The sequence below is a fragment of the Eublepharis macularius genome, chromosome 3, assembly GCF_028583425.1.
Source record: "Eublepharis macularius isolate TG4126 chromosome 3, MPM_Emac_v1.0, whole genome shotgun sequence".
NCBI lineage: Eukaryota > Metazoa > Chordata > Lepidosauria > Squamata > Eublepharidae > Eublepharis > Eublepharis macularius.
Window position 1 is genome coordinate 23,110,578 of NC_072792.1, and position 18,055 is coordinate 23,128,632.

The 18,055-nt window shown below is 43.3% G+C and overlaps 1 protein-coding gene across 1 annotated transcript in view; it reads left to right on the forward strand.

Annotated features, from left to right (window-relative positions):
* The first annotated feature begins 5,610 nt into the window (after positions 1-5,610).
* Positions 5,611-18,055, forward strand: part of UCHL3 (ubiquitin C-terminal hydrolase L3) — a 41,588-nt gene continuing 29,143 nt past the window's right edge. The window contains exons 1-2 of the mRNA XM_054973668.1: positions 5,611-5,618; positions 15,899-16,027. Coding sequence (XP_054829643.1) covers positions 15,953-16,027 — 75 coding nt within the window. The 5' untranslated portion in view covers positions 5,611-5,618; positions 15,899-15,952. The remainder of the gene's footprint in view (positions 5,619-15,898; positions 16,028-18,055) is intronic.

Here is an 18,055-nt window from a genome sequence, read left to right on the forward strand (position 1 = left end):
CGTTTCTGCAGGTCAAAACTTTCTTCTTCCATGTAGTTATAAAGGCTACGATCAGATGAACGTTTATTTGGGAGCTAGCTTGGTTGGACGTAGTGGGATTCACTCTTAAACCTAACGCTAGACGAACCCTCTCCTTAGCATCTGCTTATCCTATGCATAGTGTCATGGCTAAGAGAAAAGAGCCCAGTAGCATCTTTAAGACTAACCAACTTTACTGTAGCATAAGCAGATGCATCTGACGAAGAGAACTGTGATTCTCAAAAGCTTATGCTACAGTAAAGTTGGTTAGTCTTAAAGGTGCTACTGGACTCTTTTCTATTTTGCTACTGCAGACTTAACACGGCTAACTCCTCTGGATCTATGGCTAAGACAGAAAGTACATGACTGGCTCATGTTCACCCAGCAAGCTTCCATGATAGAATGAGGATCCCAGATGTGTCCCAGATCGTAGTCCCACACTGTTAACCACTACACCACAATGGTGTGCAATGCAGTATTTACACTGCTGCCAAATATTGCCATTAATGTATCTTTTTGATGTTTAATGCTACACGGCACAATCATGGGCATGTCTACTCTGAAGTAAGTCCCACTATGTTCAATGGCATGTAGTCCCAGGTAAGCATGCATAGAATTGTACCTACAGCTAAGCAGGCTGCACTATTGTCAAAAGCTGAATTTTAAAGAAGACAGTTTATACTTTTTGTGGCCTGTTAGCACACTAATTTCTCTTCTGTGCTGCTAAACATATCAAAAGTGATGCACACACACCATAACTGTAACTGTACATGGGCTTTTTCTGTGGAGGCCTCTACCCTGTGGAACGGCCTCCCTGAGGAGGTCAGGAGAGCCCCCACTCTCCTAGCTTTCTGCAAACGATGCAAAACTTAGTTATTAAAAAAGGCTTTTGTATTGTAGGGAGAGGGTCTCAGATGCTTTGCTAATATGTTAGGGACCATAGACCACCACTGTGTTGCCTTACGTACTACCTGTTGTCTTAAATATGTGCTCCTATGAGCTACTTGTGCTTTATGTGGGTCTAATGTCAGCCCTAGAATTTTTTTCTGTTTCAGCATTTCTTCCAACTCTGTATTGGATTCTTGCTAATGCTATGTCTCTGTAAACTTGTTGTTTTTACCTTATGGCGCTGGATATGTCCTTGATACTGACTGTATTAATCTCACACTGTGTGATCTGCCCTCAGTGAGAAAGGTGGACTATAAATGACATAAAATAAAAATAATAATAAAACATCTGAGACTATGCAGCAAACATGCGCTGGAATGGTATGATAAGCTGTGGCTCCCTGATCGCTGTGCATTTGAAGAAGTACATCTCGCCCTTGCTTTTTATGTGTTCTCTACTGCAGCTCTTCTCCCCACCCCACATATCAGAATGAAACATGTGAGTGGACATATGTGCATTCCACATAGCCCATAAAAGTTCATACGATAACAAAAAATCCAAAGCAAGTATTAATTAAGAAAGAATTATAAGAATGGGCCTCTGGAAGGCCCATAGAATTGTGGTTATTTGCCAAGATGGGTGAGTTAAGAGGGATATTATGCTCAAGTAATTGATCCATATTGACTGCTGGAAATTGGTGTAAATAACCATGAATAATTCCTTAATGGTCCAAGCAGTATTACCTAATGAAAACTGGTTGCCAGCCAAATGTATGGCAAGGGGAACTTTATTTAGATCACATCACTCAATGTTAGAAGGGGGGGAAACCCATATTATGCTAACAGCCCATATCTCACAAGGGAAATTTTATATATTTGTTTACTTCTTTAAAAATATTTTTAGTCTGCCTTACTTCTATAATGTCTTCAAGGCAGTTTACAGAGGGGGAAAAAACCCCAAATATAAAATGAAGAAATGGAGCTTCCATGTTCAGACACAGTGTATCTGCAAGTACTGGAGCGAGGGACAGGCAAATGGGTTTTTTGGTTGTTGTGGATTTTCCGGGCTGTATAGCCGTGGTCTTGGCATTGTAGTTCCTGACGTTTCGCCGGCAGCTGTGACTGGCATCTTCAGAGATGTAGCACGGTTTTCTTTGTTGTCTTTATGCTCTGTTTGTTCATTTCCAATCAAACCTTTGGCTGCTCATTGTTGGAATACAGGACAAGACTGATCCAACAAGTCTCTTCTTTTAATGCTTTACTGGAATGAAGATGGCAAACGGGAGCGGCACATTTGTATGTTAAAAGAATTATTTTGCTACCAAGCACTCTGACATATCTGAAATAATGAAAAATTTAATAGTATGAGAACAAAGACTACATGTTGAAACTGGATATCACAAGACTTACTTCAACTCCCACGCCACAATCCTGTTTATATAGGGCAAGTGAAGCCTAAGTAAAAATTTCCACCTTGATACACCAGAGGATGGAAGAAGAAGCCTTCTTGGAATGCTGGAAGGCCTTGCTCTTTCCTGTTCCAAATCATGGAAAGAAATTGCCCTTGAGAAGGGTTGGTCCAAAGCAAAATTCAGACAAAAGTAATGGAATACCTTTTATTACTGAAAATCCAAATAACACCTAACAATGTGCAAGCTTTTAAATCCCCCAGAACTCTTGATCAGACTGCTTGTTTAAAGAAGAGAGAGAATGGAATAGACAAAAAATATGTGCCAAGAAAAGACACTACTGAACATGAATACGAAAGACCAAAGACCTTTTTCACCCACAGGATCTGGAACAGAGATCTCTAGATTTTTGTAGAAGGGTACCCACGTTAGCCTGCTGCAGTCACAGAAAAATCCAGTGGAATCATATAGACTAGCAGAATTATGGTGGCATAAAGCATCCATAGATCAGAGACTGCTTCATCAAAAGTATAAAGTATTTACATTTAGTTGTAAATACCCATTTAAACCCAGGATTACAAACAGAGTGGATAGATTCCCTATAGATCAGTCCCTTTTATTTGAACATATCCCAATGATCTATCGGGAAATCAGTGTGTTCCTATATTCCAAAATGATCAACATCCCAATTGTCATTCTCATTCTTGTCATTCTACAAACCACAGGTTTGAGGGACATATTGTAAAACAGTTGCAAACAGGAGGTATATAGTACTTAAATAGACTTTGTAAACTTCTTTCTACCTTAAAGACTAACAATGTATTAATCCAGCATAAATTTAGATCATACACAATGTGGTTCTTGCAAATTTACATTTATATAGCCTATCACTGTTTCTTGAACTGTCTTTGTCATCCGCCTTGACTTTCAGTGAGAAAGGTGGTCTACAACGTAAATAAATCAATGTATATAAAAAGGTGCCTTGAAATGCAAGAAAAACAACATAAGAAATTGTGTTTATTTAATGACGTGTTTCCTTTTAGTGTCTCACAAATTAATTTTAATTATTATTTGTAAGCCACCTTGAACCAAAAGAAAAGCAGGGTAGACATATTTTAAGAAATAAATAAATCATTACAGTTTAAAAACCAATAACCCCACTCCAAATTTCTCATTTAAAAGGTGACCATTATATTACAATTCTAACGCGAGCAAGAAAAGCCCCACTTGGCAAATGCTGGACAGGAGCGCTCCCCCCTCCCATTCTGTCGCCTCAGCTGTGGCACGTGACCTCAATCCCGCAACCTCCCAGCGTCTGCCCTCAGTAGACGCTCCGCCAGGGCGGCCGGGAGAGCCCATGTAAGCCAAGATGGGGGAGGGAGGCTAACGAGAGAACTGTAATAGTGGTCTTTTCTTTTCCCTCCGGGCCCGTGCCTTAATCATTGAGACGTGGGGGGAAAAATCTGCAAGCGTTCTAAATGGGATGAGAAGAGAAACGGCGGATTGTATTATTTCTTTCCCCCCTCATCCCTTGTGTGGTTGGTACAGTCCACACTAAGGGTTTTAAACGAGGAGGGAGGAGGCGGAGCGGCCATACGCGAGGCATTCGGGAAGGAGGGGGGAAGAGCCGAGCTGTCAGTCGACCCGGGACGGTTGTGCGCGTGCGCGGGAGAGCCGGGGAGCCGCCCCTTCTTTTTTGTGTCTCTTTCCCTTCGGAGGCTGGAAATGGACCCTCATCGCTGGCTGCCCCTGGAGGCGAACCCAGATGTGAGACCCGGCTGGTGTGGTGGGGGGGAGGGTGTCTGAAGGCAAAGGGGCGGCGGGGGGGGGGGAGGGGGAAACGGCGCCTTTGACAGGCTGGGGAACGTTGCCAACCTCCAGGTGGAGCCTGGAGATCTCCCGGAATTACAATTGATCTTCAGGCGACATAGGTCAGTTCCCCTGGAGAAAAATGGCTGTCGTGGAGAGTGGGCTGTATGGCATTCTCACCCACTGAGGTCCTTCCCCAGTCTCCAGGAATTTCCCGGCCCTGAGGTGGCAACCCTATGGGGGAAGTGGGCGTGGTGGGTATGGGGGGCGGGCTGGAAGAAGGCACCAATGGACTGGGGGTGCCCTGTGTGGTGTGCTCCAGCACAAAAGGTCTTCCTAGCCAGGAATCATTCATTGCATTTCGTCAAGACCCCCAAGAGCTTATGCCGGAATAAGCTTTGTGCCACAAAAGGTGCTACAAATTGCCACTTTATGTCAGACTTGGAAAGGTTCAGCTGAGAAAGCATGGCAAGAGGGGGGAAGAAAAAATGCTAGAGAAGAAATAAATTTCTTCATCCCAATAATTAGGAGCCTTGTGGTGTGCTTTGAAGCTTACCGCAAATTTAATTCCAGTTTTAAACTTTTTGGAACCAAAGCTGTTTTCTTCATTTACAATCAGAGAATCCTCCCTTAAGCAGTCATTTTGTGTCTGGGGTGCAAAAAGATTGACAGGGTTTCTCTTCCGCTGCTGTAGGCTAGAGCCTACTTCTGTAGATGCAATGAGCGACTCTTTATATGGCAATAATTTTATGTAAGAGTATAAAAAGCAAACAATTGGGTCAAGGAACCATGAAACGCAGAAAATATGGGACGAAATGTAACTATATAAAATTAAAATCCAAACAGGGACAATGGAGACCATTAGGATATCTAGCTGACATGCATTTAGATATCTAGCTGATGCCTATATTAGATGGGAAGCCCCAGGTTTTGTTAAAATAGGTGAAAACTTGTCACAAGTGAGAAATCACAATTTTTCTTGTTCTGGCCAGTGATGGGAAGAAGTAGTGTGAAGCAGGTTCGTTCATTGAGGTTAATTGCCTTGTGCCTGTAGACAAAAGGAAGAGTATAAGTATTTCAGTAAATTGAAGAATGTGCATGGTGGCTTACAACTAAAACTTTCAGTTGAAGAGATCTGTATGCTCCCATCTAATAGAAAAACAGTGGCATTAATTCTGTCTATGTCAGTGTTAACAAACATGGACAGTAGTAATCTAAAACCAATAAAACTGGAGATCTTGGGACAGATAGTTCTAAAAGCCTTCCTACTTCTCCTTTTTGTGTTTTGGTTTACAGTGGTGGGGCTTATAGGACCAGAGACTTGCCAGGTATCCCACAGCAGTATTCAAGTTTTTGAATGTTTAGCACACTGTTTGTAGTGTTTTGGTGAGCCTCAATGAAAGGTATCGCACAGCTTTTGTTTGGCTTTTGGTTTGGGTCAACACAGCTACCTTCAACCTCTGTTTTCTTTGTTCTTTTTCAGGTCACGAATCAGGTGAGCAGCTTTCTCCTGCTTTTTTGTTTCGTCTTTAAGTAGTGATCTCTCCCTTTGGGTTTGCGGTCTTCCATGTTCCTAAAACAAAAGGATTTTCTCTTTCTACTTCTGGCCTTTCCACAAAAAAATGGCGCTTTTGCCTGTCTTTGCAGAGTATGCTTTTGGGGAACTTAATTTTTTGAAGGTGGTTCAGATGGGTGGGGGGGAATGCATCATGAAAATGCAAAGTGTTAGGCATTTTCGTAAATGATACTAAATTCACTATTTGGTTTTCCCCAGAATCTTAACTAGAATAAGAGCTTAATTGAGCTGATGAATGGAAGATTAATATAAAATTTAATTTTGTTTCTCTGAGGTGCATGAACAAGGGATGTATGTCATGCTATAAAAAAGCATTGTCAACTCCTGTGAAACCAGCCTTTGTCTCTTGTGTAATAATAGGGTATTTGAAAAAATAGCTTATTTCTCCTTAGGTTGGATTTATAGTAAGTTGTGATGATACCCCTTCTTTGATGTGATAGGAACTCTGGCCACAGATTAATGGTTCAGGTCAGTTTAAATTGACTGAAACCCTAGTTGGTACAGTATACTTGGATTTTAAAGCCGTAGTAGGAGGAAAACTACTAAGTGAGTGTGTATCGCTTAATGGCACATAAATGCGAAAAGGCCAGAAATTCCTACCTGTTTAGGTAATCTGTAAAAAAAAAAAAAAAAAAAGGAAAAGCAACTGACTCGGCAGATTTGTGCTATTTTATAAACAGCGATGGCCAGTATTTCACTTCTCTAAATCTCTTCTCAGTGCTTACACCTCTTGTAATATCTGTTCTGCCTCACTTTCCCTTTGTGCCTCTTGCTTGGCCACCCCATTTCATGAATCCCTCCTTGTTTGTATGTATTTGAGAGAGGCGGGCGTATTAGCCTGTTGCCTCCAAAGCAAAAGGAAATCCCTAACGAATTTATCAGGACCTAAGCTCTTATAGGCTGGAGCTTGCTTCATCTAAGGTATAACGTTGTTTTTTCAGGTTGCCTGTGTCACCCCAAGACTCCCTTCCTGCGTGTAAAATATGCAGACGGTGATGTGCCACTTTAGCATTCTGCCACTCCTCTCATCCTTCTGGCTTTGAGTCCTGTATGACCAGTCCTGGGTGACATGAGAGCAAAGGAAATGGGTTTCCTGAATGCTTCAGCAACATGACAGCCTTCTGCTAAGTGGCAATAATTAGAAGAGGGTAGAATTCAGGACCAAGTTGATGAGGAAGGAAGAAAGGAATTTTTTGAGAGTGTGGGTCAGAGGAACAAGAAGGGTGTCGCAATTTGAAATTATCAGTGGAAGTAGGCTTACAGGTAACCAGGCTAGGTGGGAAATGGTTATTGAACCCATTCTAGCAGTTCTGGATGAGTGTCCCTGGACAAACTCTGGAATGTATGTCAAATCTGAGATGAGAATATGTGTCCGAAGCTCTAATTGGATATTTCCCAAGTGCTATGCTGGTGTTAGGGGTGTAAGATCTCTTCCTTTGTCTGTCTTAGGGCCAGACTAGATGGGGTTGCCACAAGGACACACTGCCATTCTAAAGTCATTTTAAAATGCCACAAAGGGTCAGTCTTGATGGTGCCCGCAGTATGGTGCTCTAGTCTCCCCCCCCCACCCTGTGTCTTATAACATGCCAAGATGGCGGGGGGGGGTGCAGCTGTTACGGCTGTTGATAAATCATGGAGCTGGGGACAGGAGTGCCTCAGCCACCATCAGGATTGGGCCCTCACAGCATTTTAAAATGGCAGCTTCCTTGTGGTGGCCACAAGGACACTGCCATGTCTAGACTGGCCCTCAGAGTGGCCTCCAAGAAGGTAAGTTGATGATTGCTCATGTGATAACAGGATCTTTCACAGTAGACGAGTCTGGCATGCCCAGAACCTAGTGGGGTCAGCACGCTTGATTCCTGGAGGGATTTCCTTGTAGATCTGTCTGGTAGATGACTGCGTGCCTTTGTTTTTCTTTCAGTATAGCAAATCTGGCTCGCTTCAGCCATCTTTCTGTGCTTACTGGATTTAGCAAACTTCTCTCTACCTGTCCATTTTTTCCTTATTGGTTGCTTCACATCAATCAGATTACCGTGTCATATCTCAACCTTGTAACGAAGCAGTCGTCAGATCTCCTTTGATGAAATGAGACGTGTGCTTCTCTGCCCCTCCTGCCTGACATACAGACTGAGCTCAGTGCAGTGATATACTACGGCAGCTGCTGTTCCCTCCCTCGAGTCGTGGAAAGTCAGAATTGGAGCAGAAGTGCTGAGATAACAGCTACCATTGCACGGCACTCGAGTCCCCGCACCTGTCCTTAACCACAGAAGCAGCATGTGTGACTGACTGCTGCCATAGTGAAGTGTGGTGCTGCGTTTCCCCCAGCTGGAGAGGCATATGTAGATTTGCTTGGGTTCTTCTAAATATATATCGGCCAAGGTGGTTTTATGTAGAAGTTTTAAAAAATGCATAGATGCAGAGGAGTTAGCCGTGTTAGTCTGTAGTAGCAAAATCAAAGAGTCCAGTAGCACCTTTAAGACTAACCAACTTTATTGTAGCATAAGCTTTCGAGAATCACAGTTCTCTTCGTCAGATGCATGGAGGGCAAGAAGAAACTGGTCAGATATATAGGTGGAGAGGGGAGGGTGGAGTAGATGCAAACAGCAGCTTCTGATATGGACATCAGTTTGCTTCTGTTAAGGAAGTCAGTTACTTCTGATAATGAGATAACCATTCATAGTCTCTATTCAATCCCAGCTTGACTGAGTCAAAAATGCATAAAACCCATGCAATTTTAAACAATCTAAACACCAGCCTCAAATAGCAATTTAAAAAGGGCACATTGCAGAAAGAAACAGTTGAGTAGCCACATGAGAACAGACCTGCAGCGCACTGAAAACTTACTTTGGGGCAGAAACTTTGTGTCTGAAGGTCAGGAGGTCTAACTAGTATCCTGCTGAAGACCACAGTTGCCAAGCAAGCCCTGTCTTGCAGAACAGACTCCTAGCTTCCATCGCTGGGCATAAAGAGCAGCATCTCAGCAGAATATGAAAGGTCATGCATATCCACATGAGGTTTAGGGTCGCCCTTCAGTTACCCTGTTTGTGCAAAGCTGGAGGAGACAAAACTTGTGGGATGAGTACTTGCAAAACACGCTTATCTTTTAGATGGATTTCATTATGAAAGATTGACATGAATTCTGCTGGAGGCTCATATATGCCACATGCATGTTGTCAAGATCTACTGAGTTCCAGCGGTGTGTAACCTGTAGAACAGGCTGCCGTGTAACCCTGCTATCTCTGTGTGATCTGGTGCAGGGTTGGTTTAGTCTTTAATTAAAGTTCTGTACCCTGTTTTTGCGTGTAAAGGGGTTGCACCTTTTCCAAGAGAGTGTGAGAGATGACCTAGACCACAGTTTTGAAATCTGACTAAGACGAGAGATCCTGCTATGAATAGATCCAGAGGAGTTAGCCGTGTTAGTCTGTAGTAGCAAAATCCAGGTGCTACTGGACTCTTTTTGATTTTGCTATGAATAGTCTACTTTTCATGGTCTCAGTTATAAATTAAGAGTTTACTGATTGTTATTCCCTAGTAAACGGGGGCCTGGGAATGGGGAATAAACTACTAAATGTTGCCCACAAAGGTTCTTGTTGACACCAGACAAGAACAAAAGGTGGCTGGCATTTCCAGACATTCCAAAAAATGCTCAGTCGTTTTGATAAAGCTAGGTGTCTTTTTCATTATGATTTTATTGTGATTAGTGCAAGTGTTACCTGCTTTCTAAATTAATGCAAGTATGTCACTTCTCTTAAAGCAGAAGGCCTATTTGATCTTTGGTGTGATGAAATTACAATTTTTTTCATTCGAAGATGTGACAGGCATGCTGCTGCAACAGCAGAGGTATTTTTGTAGCGGATACAACACTGGGGTAGTATATTATTGTTTCTCAGTTTGTACACCATCTTCCAACCACTGCCCGTCTCAGGATAAGTTCAAATAACTGTGTGGCCAGGAAGATATTTAGAACTGACTGAAATTACTTAGTGAATTTTCTATAGGCTGCCTTTTTTGTGATAAATCCTACCAGTGAGGTTTCAAGTGTGCTCTCACCTTCCAAAGGTGTGCTGTGAATGTACACTTCACCTTTCCCCAGCTAGGTTATTTAGAAGGAACAGCTTTATCTGCTTGTGAGAACCAAGGAGGAGTCCAGAGGTAATAAAAGCAAGAACTTTGATTCCCTGGAAGGGGAAAGAATCATTTTGATATTAAAGAAAGATTTAACTATGTTTGTCACAACATATGGGACATAGAGAATTTCATTATACTATCTATATTTTTATAAAGACCATTACAGAGCCAGAAACTGCCAATCTACTGTTTGGACATAGCCTTGATGAGTTCTCCACAGGGTTCCCAAACCTTAGTTAGCATTTACGGGAGCTAATATGGGAAACTGCCTTGAACTATATGGAAAGGTAGGTTATAAGTGTTTTAATAAATAATACCATCCAGATATCAACCTGCCTATTAACTTCCCACTGCCTAGGAAGACCAAGTTCAAGAACTTAATGACCAACTTCCACCCCTCCGGGGGATGGCACAAAACTCATCTGCTTCCATCAGAGGTCAGACTATGAGTCTCTCTACAGGAAGAACTCGTGTCGGGAGATGTGTTGTTAGATGGGAAGGGTAGTTTAAAAAGACAGAGCTAGCGGCAGGGCAAAGGCTTTGCTATGCCCTGGAGCTGTGCGAAGGGGCAGTGAAATGCCAGAAGGGAAACTTCAGCCCACTATAACTCTCCAGATCCAAGCCTGGCTCTGGAAGGCAGCTCCAGCCAATTTCCATTCCTTCCTGCTCTCTGGTTGTGTTCCCAGTTTTAGTCTAGAGGTGAAATTGACAGAGAGGTGAAAATGAAATTAACAAACCATCTGAGGAGCAATCTCCACAGGCTCTGTCTTTTAAAACTACGCTTCTTGGCTATCATAGTATCTTTCTACATGACGAACACACGCCGAGGCATCTCGTGTAGAGTGACTCTGTGAGAGAGCGCTTTTCCTTACCTGCCTTTTAGACTTCAGAGCCCTCTCTGAAGAAGTAGCTATTTTAAACCGCTTCTTGCTTCCTACTTACCCTCCAAACTCCTCCTGATTGTTCTGATCGTTTGCTTCTGGCCATTGCACTAGATAGGGTTAAAGGGCCTGGTGTCTGGTGGAGTTAGGAAAAAGGGGCGAATTAGCCCTGTTTGTCATGGAGGGCATGTTCCTGGTAAGGTTTGTTAGGATGTAAATAGGTGCTTGATGGTAGTAATTACAGCTTTCCTCCATAAGGAGCTAGGACTCTTGATTATATGTGTAAATTTCAGATAGACAACTGTATTGGATGTCCTAAAAACAGCAGCCTTTAAAAATAGCTTGTTTTTAAACAATGATTCTTGCAACCTTGATCATCAAAATTTGAAAGTCCTAGGAATCACCCAGTTATTATTTATACAAATTACTGTAGGCACAAAGCATGTTGGTTTTATAAGAAAACTGGCTTTCAGCTATCTATTTAGAAAAATTTTGTGCCACCTCTCCAGTGACCTGCTCAAGGCAGCTTACATTTAAAACAAATAAAACAAAGAGTGCTACTAGGACAAGATACTGAAAAAGAAGCCAATATCATTAAAACAGCCAGAGCATAACAGCATAAAACATATACTGTATAGTCTAAAATACTGTAGGTAAAATAAGTCTTGGGCCAGAAGTAGACTATAAACCAGTTAAGAGAGAGAACCCCTAATCTGTTTTTAGCTTGGTACCTAAAAGAAGTTAAGGTAGATTCCAGGTGGGTCTTAATAATAATAATAACATTCGATTTATATACCGCCATTCAGGACAACTTAATGCCCACTCAGAGCAGTTTACAAAATATGCTACTATTATCTCCACAACAAAACACCCTGTGAGGTGGGTGGGGCTGAGAGAACTCCGAGAGAGCTGTGACTAGCCCAAGGTCACCCATCTGGCTTCAAGTGGAAGAGTGGGGAATCAAACCCATTTCTTCAGGTTAGAATCCTGCTGCTCTTAACTGCTACACCAAACTGGCTTGCGGGGGAGGGTATTCCAAAGATGACATTTATAGACTTTTTTACATGTTATAGATAATAGCGATTTGATGGAATGTGGGTTTATGGATTAAAGAATACGAACTTTAGAAAAAAGGGCTTTTATTCTTAACATAGAGTAAGTGAAAATTTGAAAATGATTGATAATAATTTAGTCACGCAGAAGATTGGAACCCCGCTTGTAGTCTATTCAGTCTTTATTTTTTTTCCCTATGTTTTCTTTTTCCTCTCATTATTATCCCTTTTCTTTTTTCTCTTTTATGTTTATATGTGCTGTTAGTTTGGTTTGTTTGTTAGATGATTTTGTTTTTTTATCTTTTATCTTTTGTTTATTGCTTCAATAAATAAAAATACCAAAGATGAGATGCCGCCACAGGGGGGAAAAAAACCCACCTGTCTTTGGTTGCTGCCTGCCTCCCTTCTGAGGCAGAAAGAGCAAGGCTTCATTAACTGATGGCCTGGATAGAACAATGGAGGTACTCCTTCGAGTACCCCAGACCCAAGCTATTTAGGGCTTTGAAGGTAAGAACCAGCACTTTGAATTGTGTCCGGAAACAAATGGGCAACCGGCGTAGATCTTTCCGCACAGGGTGGATGCATTTTCTCTATCCATTCTCTGATAAGAACCTGAATGCTTTTATTTTGGGCTGACTGATGCTTCCAAACACTTTTCAATTGTAGCCTCACATCAAGTGCCTTATAGCCGGGGCTTTTTTTCAGCAGGAACGCGGTGGAATGGAGTTCCGGCACCTCTTAAAAATGGTCACATGGCTGGTGGCCCTGCCCCTTGATCTCCAGACAGTGGGGAGTTTAGATTGCCCCCCGTGCTGCTGGAGTGGCGCAGAGGGCAATCTAAGCTCCCCTCTGTCTGGTGATCGGGGCGGGGCCACCAGCCATGTGACCATTTTAACCGAGGGTGATTTAAACTTTAAAAAACTCCTCCCTTGTTCCAGCTGACCCCAAGTGACGTCATTGTGCGGTCTTGAGTTCCACCACCTCTTTTCCCAGAAAAAAAGCCCTGCTTACAGCAATGTGTCCTCAATGTGATCAGAGCATGGAATGCTGTGGTTACAAAGCGGATCTATCCGGACCAGGTTGACTCCTCATTCCTCAAGGCATCTTTGTCACTGACCAACAGGATTTGTTTGGATTGAGCTTCAGTTTTAGTGGCCCATTACTTTCTCTGGACACCTATTCAGAACTTTCACAGAACCACCTGCCTTATCTGATAAGGAGAACTAGAGCTCGGTGCCTTCTGCATATTGGTAGCTCCAAATTCCCAAGTGATTTTTCCCCGGTGGCTTCATGTAAATGGTAAAAAAGCACGGGAGCCGAGATGGATTATGCTGTAGGGCTGAGCGGCAGTCCTCCAGCACCACCTTCTGGAATTGGTCAGGAATTAGCCAAGAGTAGAACCACCAGCTCAGCCAGCTTCTCCATGGTCAATGGCGTTGCAAGCCACCAAGAGGTGCAGGAGAATCAAGAGGGGTGCACTCTCCCAGCAGTGACCATCTGTCAGGGTGTGACAAGGCTGTTTCTGTCCCAAAGCCAGGACTGACTCTGGATTGAAATTCCAGGCAGCTTGAAGCTCCGTAGTCACTCAAGCCCAGTGATGGAATGTTGGCCACTGGGTGGCAGTTGCTGAGGACGTTTGGGCCCAGGGATACCTTCTTCTCGAGGGGGCTCGTTCAAAGTCGTTGGAGTTCACGTTCCTGCAGGGAGATGTTTATCTCCTGGACCCACTTGACCAACCTAGTCTGTTTTGACACTATCAGTTGATCTCCGACTTGATGGGCCACACACTTCTAAGCAGCTTGGCCACGTCATCAGGCGTCATCAGCTGAAATTCATCCACACAACTAGGACCAGGCTGCGTTATAATAATATCTTGAGATTTAACGGAACCAACCGCAGCATCTAAGTAGCAGTTTTATCTGCAAAATGTATTGTGGAAGAGTCACGGTGGGCCTGTGGGGTTTTTGGGGTGGGGGCGGTCAACGTACTTGGGCGCCTAGGCTAAGAGCCCCTTAGCAACGCTATGGTAGTGCAGTATTGGTAAGTGTAGCGACTCGGTCCATGTGGCAGCTGTGCATGTGCATGTGCTTTTTGCTGTACTAGATTGAGCAGAAGACTTAACCGGGGTAGAGCTGAATTCTAATCCCTGCCTAGCTATGAAGCTTAGCAGCTGGCCCAAAGCCATATCTGAGCCTCCCCTCCCTAACAGGATTATTGTCAGGATAAAATAAGAGAAGACCCCTTGCACTCTGCCCTGATTTCCTCTGAGAAGGTGCAGGAGATACGCTGGTGGGTGACCATGCCAAGGGCAGGTTTCTTCCTCCTTCCTTTCGTGTTGCTTAAGTGACCCTTGTAGAATCTGTTTAACTCAAATGTGAAAGTCAGTTCTTGCCTCCGATTAACGTGCTAGGTGAGCTAAATTGGCACAGGAGGGGGGAAAACCCTGTTATCTGAGCAGTGGAATTGCAGTATAAAGTTCATATGGCTTTCTGAATTACCTGAACAACAAATGCCATGCCAGGTGTTCCTTTAGCCTTTAAAGATACACGGTTGGCTCCAAAGTTCCATTTCTGATAATGGAAGGCACTTCTGTTGGCAGAGCAAAACTTCTGTCCATTGAGTTCCCTGAGGAGCAGCATTTTGGGGATCTCATTTGAGTGCTGGAGGAAGAGGGCAGAAAAGTTCTGTTCTGTTGACGGAAGTGCTCTCCATTAATGGAAAGTTAGTCTGAGTTCCACCGTGACCTGGATAGCCCAGGTGAGCCTGATCTCATCAGAACTCAGAAGCTAAGCAGGGTCAGCCTTGGTTTAGTACTTGGGTGGGAGACCTCCAATGAAGACCGGGGTTGCAGAGCCAGGCAATGGCAAACCACCTCTGTTAGTCTCTTGCCATGAAAACCCCACCAGGGGTTGCTATAAGTCATTCATGGCTTGAGGGCATTCTCCACTCCAGTCTGAATCCAGCCTCTGACTGTTTATAGTCTTATGCACTAAGTGTACATTTTAAAAAGTCTCCTGCATTGATATGCTCTTATTCAGACTGATTACAGGTATCACTAGCAGTGTTTCCTAAATAAAAGAACTAGGAACAGGAATAGCTTCTATAAAATATTTCAATCCATTCATGTAGTGTAACTTGAAAAATATCCGAACCTGTTCTGTATAGGGATCATGAGACATAAAGGAACCTTATGTTAAGAGATTAATCTTTAAGTATTCCTGTATACCAGACTTTCATTTTTCTGTGGATATGAGTGTTCAGGTTGAATTATTGTTGTTTTCCTGTTTGTGGCTGCTGACACAGTCGGGCATGTAGAGAGATGCCCTCAAAGACTCAAAGCCAGGGCTCATTTCAAGGGGGAACGCGCAGGTACGCAGTTCCGGCTGTTCCCCAAAGAGGTCACATGTCAGGTGGCCTCGCCCACCTGACTCAGCCATTTTGGGCCCGTTTCAGCCTGGATTGGGGTTGAAACGGCCCGGATCGGGCCTCTGACAGGTGGTGGATCACTCTCCCACTCAGCAGCGGCCCGAACCTGACCATTTTGGGCCCACTTTTGGTCCCGAATGGCCAGGATTGGGTCCAAAACAGCCAGGATAAGTGATGTTGTGTGTGGCATATGCAAATCAGTTATGCTAATGACACACTTCCAGTGATGTCAAGGGGCATGACATATGCTAATGAGCTATGCTAATGAGTTCCTCCAGTTCTTTTTCTATGAAATGACCCCTGGAGCTTGCCCAACGGAACGATTGGACTTTATTGAAACTACAAACCCCCGTGCCTACCTCAGACTGCTTATACCACTCCCAAGTTCTGAAAAGCTTTTTGCAGTGCAGCCACACACTTGTGTGAAAGAGGTTGTTTAAAGATCACAAGCCCACAGTCCACTTAAACACAAATGACACTTTCATGGCTTTTCGATCTTGGCCACAGTTGAGATTACCCCTCATTCAGAAGCAGATACTTCTTTTCTTTATCATCAATTTCAGTTTCTTTCTCATTCATTAAAACTTCCTCAGAGGTATACTGCCTGGTCCTACTGTATCAAAATTAACAAAACCATCATCTCGATTGTAGTAAAATTTAAGGTATCTACTTACCAGAGAGGTTTAATATCTGTCTTTCTTTCCCTTACTAGTTCCTCAGGCAGCTAGGCATACATCCTAGCTGGCAATTTGTAGATGTGTACGGAATGGATCCAGAGCTGCTAAGCATGGTGCCGAGGCCCGTTTGTGCTATTCTTCTACTATTTCCAGTAACCGAAAAGGTAAATATTGGGACCTTTTACACTGAGACCTTGATTACACACCTGAACACCTGTATCTTAATATTGAACTAACAAAAGAAGACCTTGTTTCATTAATGCTGGATAGGAAGTATTCTTTATTAACGTGGCCTGAAAGGATAAGTTTCTAAGTTAATACTTGAGGTTATCTTTTTAAGCAGCTCTTCCACGTTGCAGTTTGAATGCTTCAGGATAGGATGACCAACTTCTGTGTTTTCAGAGGCTGCTGTAATTTTCGGATAGCAGTCCACAAATACGCTAGTGTGGCTTTCCCTGTAAGGGAGTCCTCCTGGGCGTTTGGGCTTGATGATAAAGGTTAGCAACATGAGGGCTTCACAAATTAATGGTTTTTTGCATTAATAACAACAACAACAACAACAACATTCAATTTATATACCACCCTTCAGGACAACTTAATGCTCAGAGTGGTTTACAAAGTGTGTTGTTATCCTCACAGCAATCACCCTGTGAGGTGGGTGGGGCTGAGAGAGCTGTGACTGACCCGCGGTCACCCAGCTAGCTTCAAGTGGAGGAGTGGGGAATCAAACCCAGCTCTGCTGGCAGTTGGACACCAAATCTAAATCAATGCAGGGCTTTTTTTCAGGGGGAACGCGGTGGAATGGAGTTCTGGAACCTCTTGAAAATGGTCACGTGGCTGGTGGCCCCGCCCCCTGATCTCCAGACAGAGGGGAGTTGAGATTGCCCTCCATGCTGCCAAGCAGCAATCTAAACTCCCCTCTGCCTGGAGATCAGGGGGCGGGCCCACCAGCCATGTGACCATTTTCTCCGAGGGCAACCCTCTGAGTTCCACCATCTCTTTTCCAAGAAAAAAAGCCCTAAATAAATGGAACGTGAAATGGTGTTCATAGCTTTTTTGCACCCCTTTCCCCCTCTCCACTGCAGCTTCAGAACACATGTGGCTGCTAGTTCACCTGGGTCCAGGGAATCGACTTTCCAGAGGTCGGGACTTCTGGAAACAGTTGAACCCGGCAAAGATCCATGTGCTTTCCGTTGATGATGTTGTGGATCCAGCCCCAATCCCATCCATTGTGGGATGGATCCTATGACTCCTTTCCATCCTGCGACTTCTTTCTTCTTCAGAAAAAGTTGTTCTCCATTGCCTGCCTTCCTTTTGAGCTCCATTGATCCAATGATCTTGAGCAGCGGATAAGGAGTCTTTATTTCTTTAAGGAAAATATGGTGAAGAGATGCTTGGCCAAAGCCAGACTGATCCTTGGATCTCTATCCACCAGCAAGGAACTACATTGTCTTTTGATACAGTAGGAGGTAGTTCAGTTCAAATAGGAGCAATTCACAATTTCTGGAAAAAAATCTAATGAAGGTATTCCAATATCGTATAGGACAAAGAGTTGACCTCCGTTGGAGGAACTCTTTCTCCCTTGAAAGGATGCTTAGCAAAAGATAATCTCGGGATCCAACCCTACATGTTTTATTTATTGTTATACTGAACGGTGGCAAAAGTAGACATTACATAATGAAATGTTAGCTTGCATTTTCTCTCTCTCTCTCTCTCTCTCTTTTTTTTTAAAGTTCAATAAATTTAAAAGGATTTTTTATTTCACATTCATAGATCATTTTCCCTCTTATGGAAACCATCTCTAGTATAGGCATAATCTGCACTTTCTGCTAAAGCAGAGAACTTGCATATTCTCGATAAACAAGCAGCTCCCTGAGTTGTCCCGTTTGTAGGATGCTCCACTTACATTAGCAGAATATGCTAAACTTTACCAGGGAGAGCAAATAGCCATGGCAGCTGATCGTGCTGTATGTCAGTTGCACAAACAGTACACTGTACATTAAAGATAATGCATAAACAAAACTAGTTTCTAAAATACATCTGATTTGCTTTCATTTGTGTTGGTGCTTCAGGAAAACTGAAATACAGCCAATAAGAACATGTATGAAAAGGAGTAGAGTAACAGGGTGAATGCAATGATCCTCCAAGGAGCTTTTGTTTATGTTAAGGAGGCTTCATCCAGCTTAAGTGGT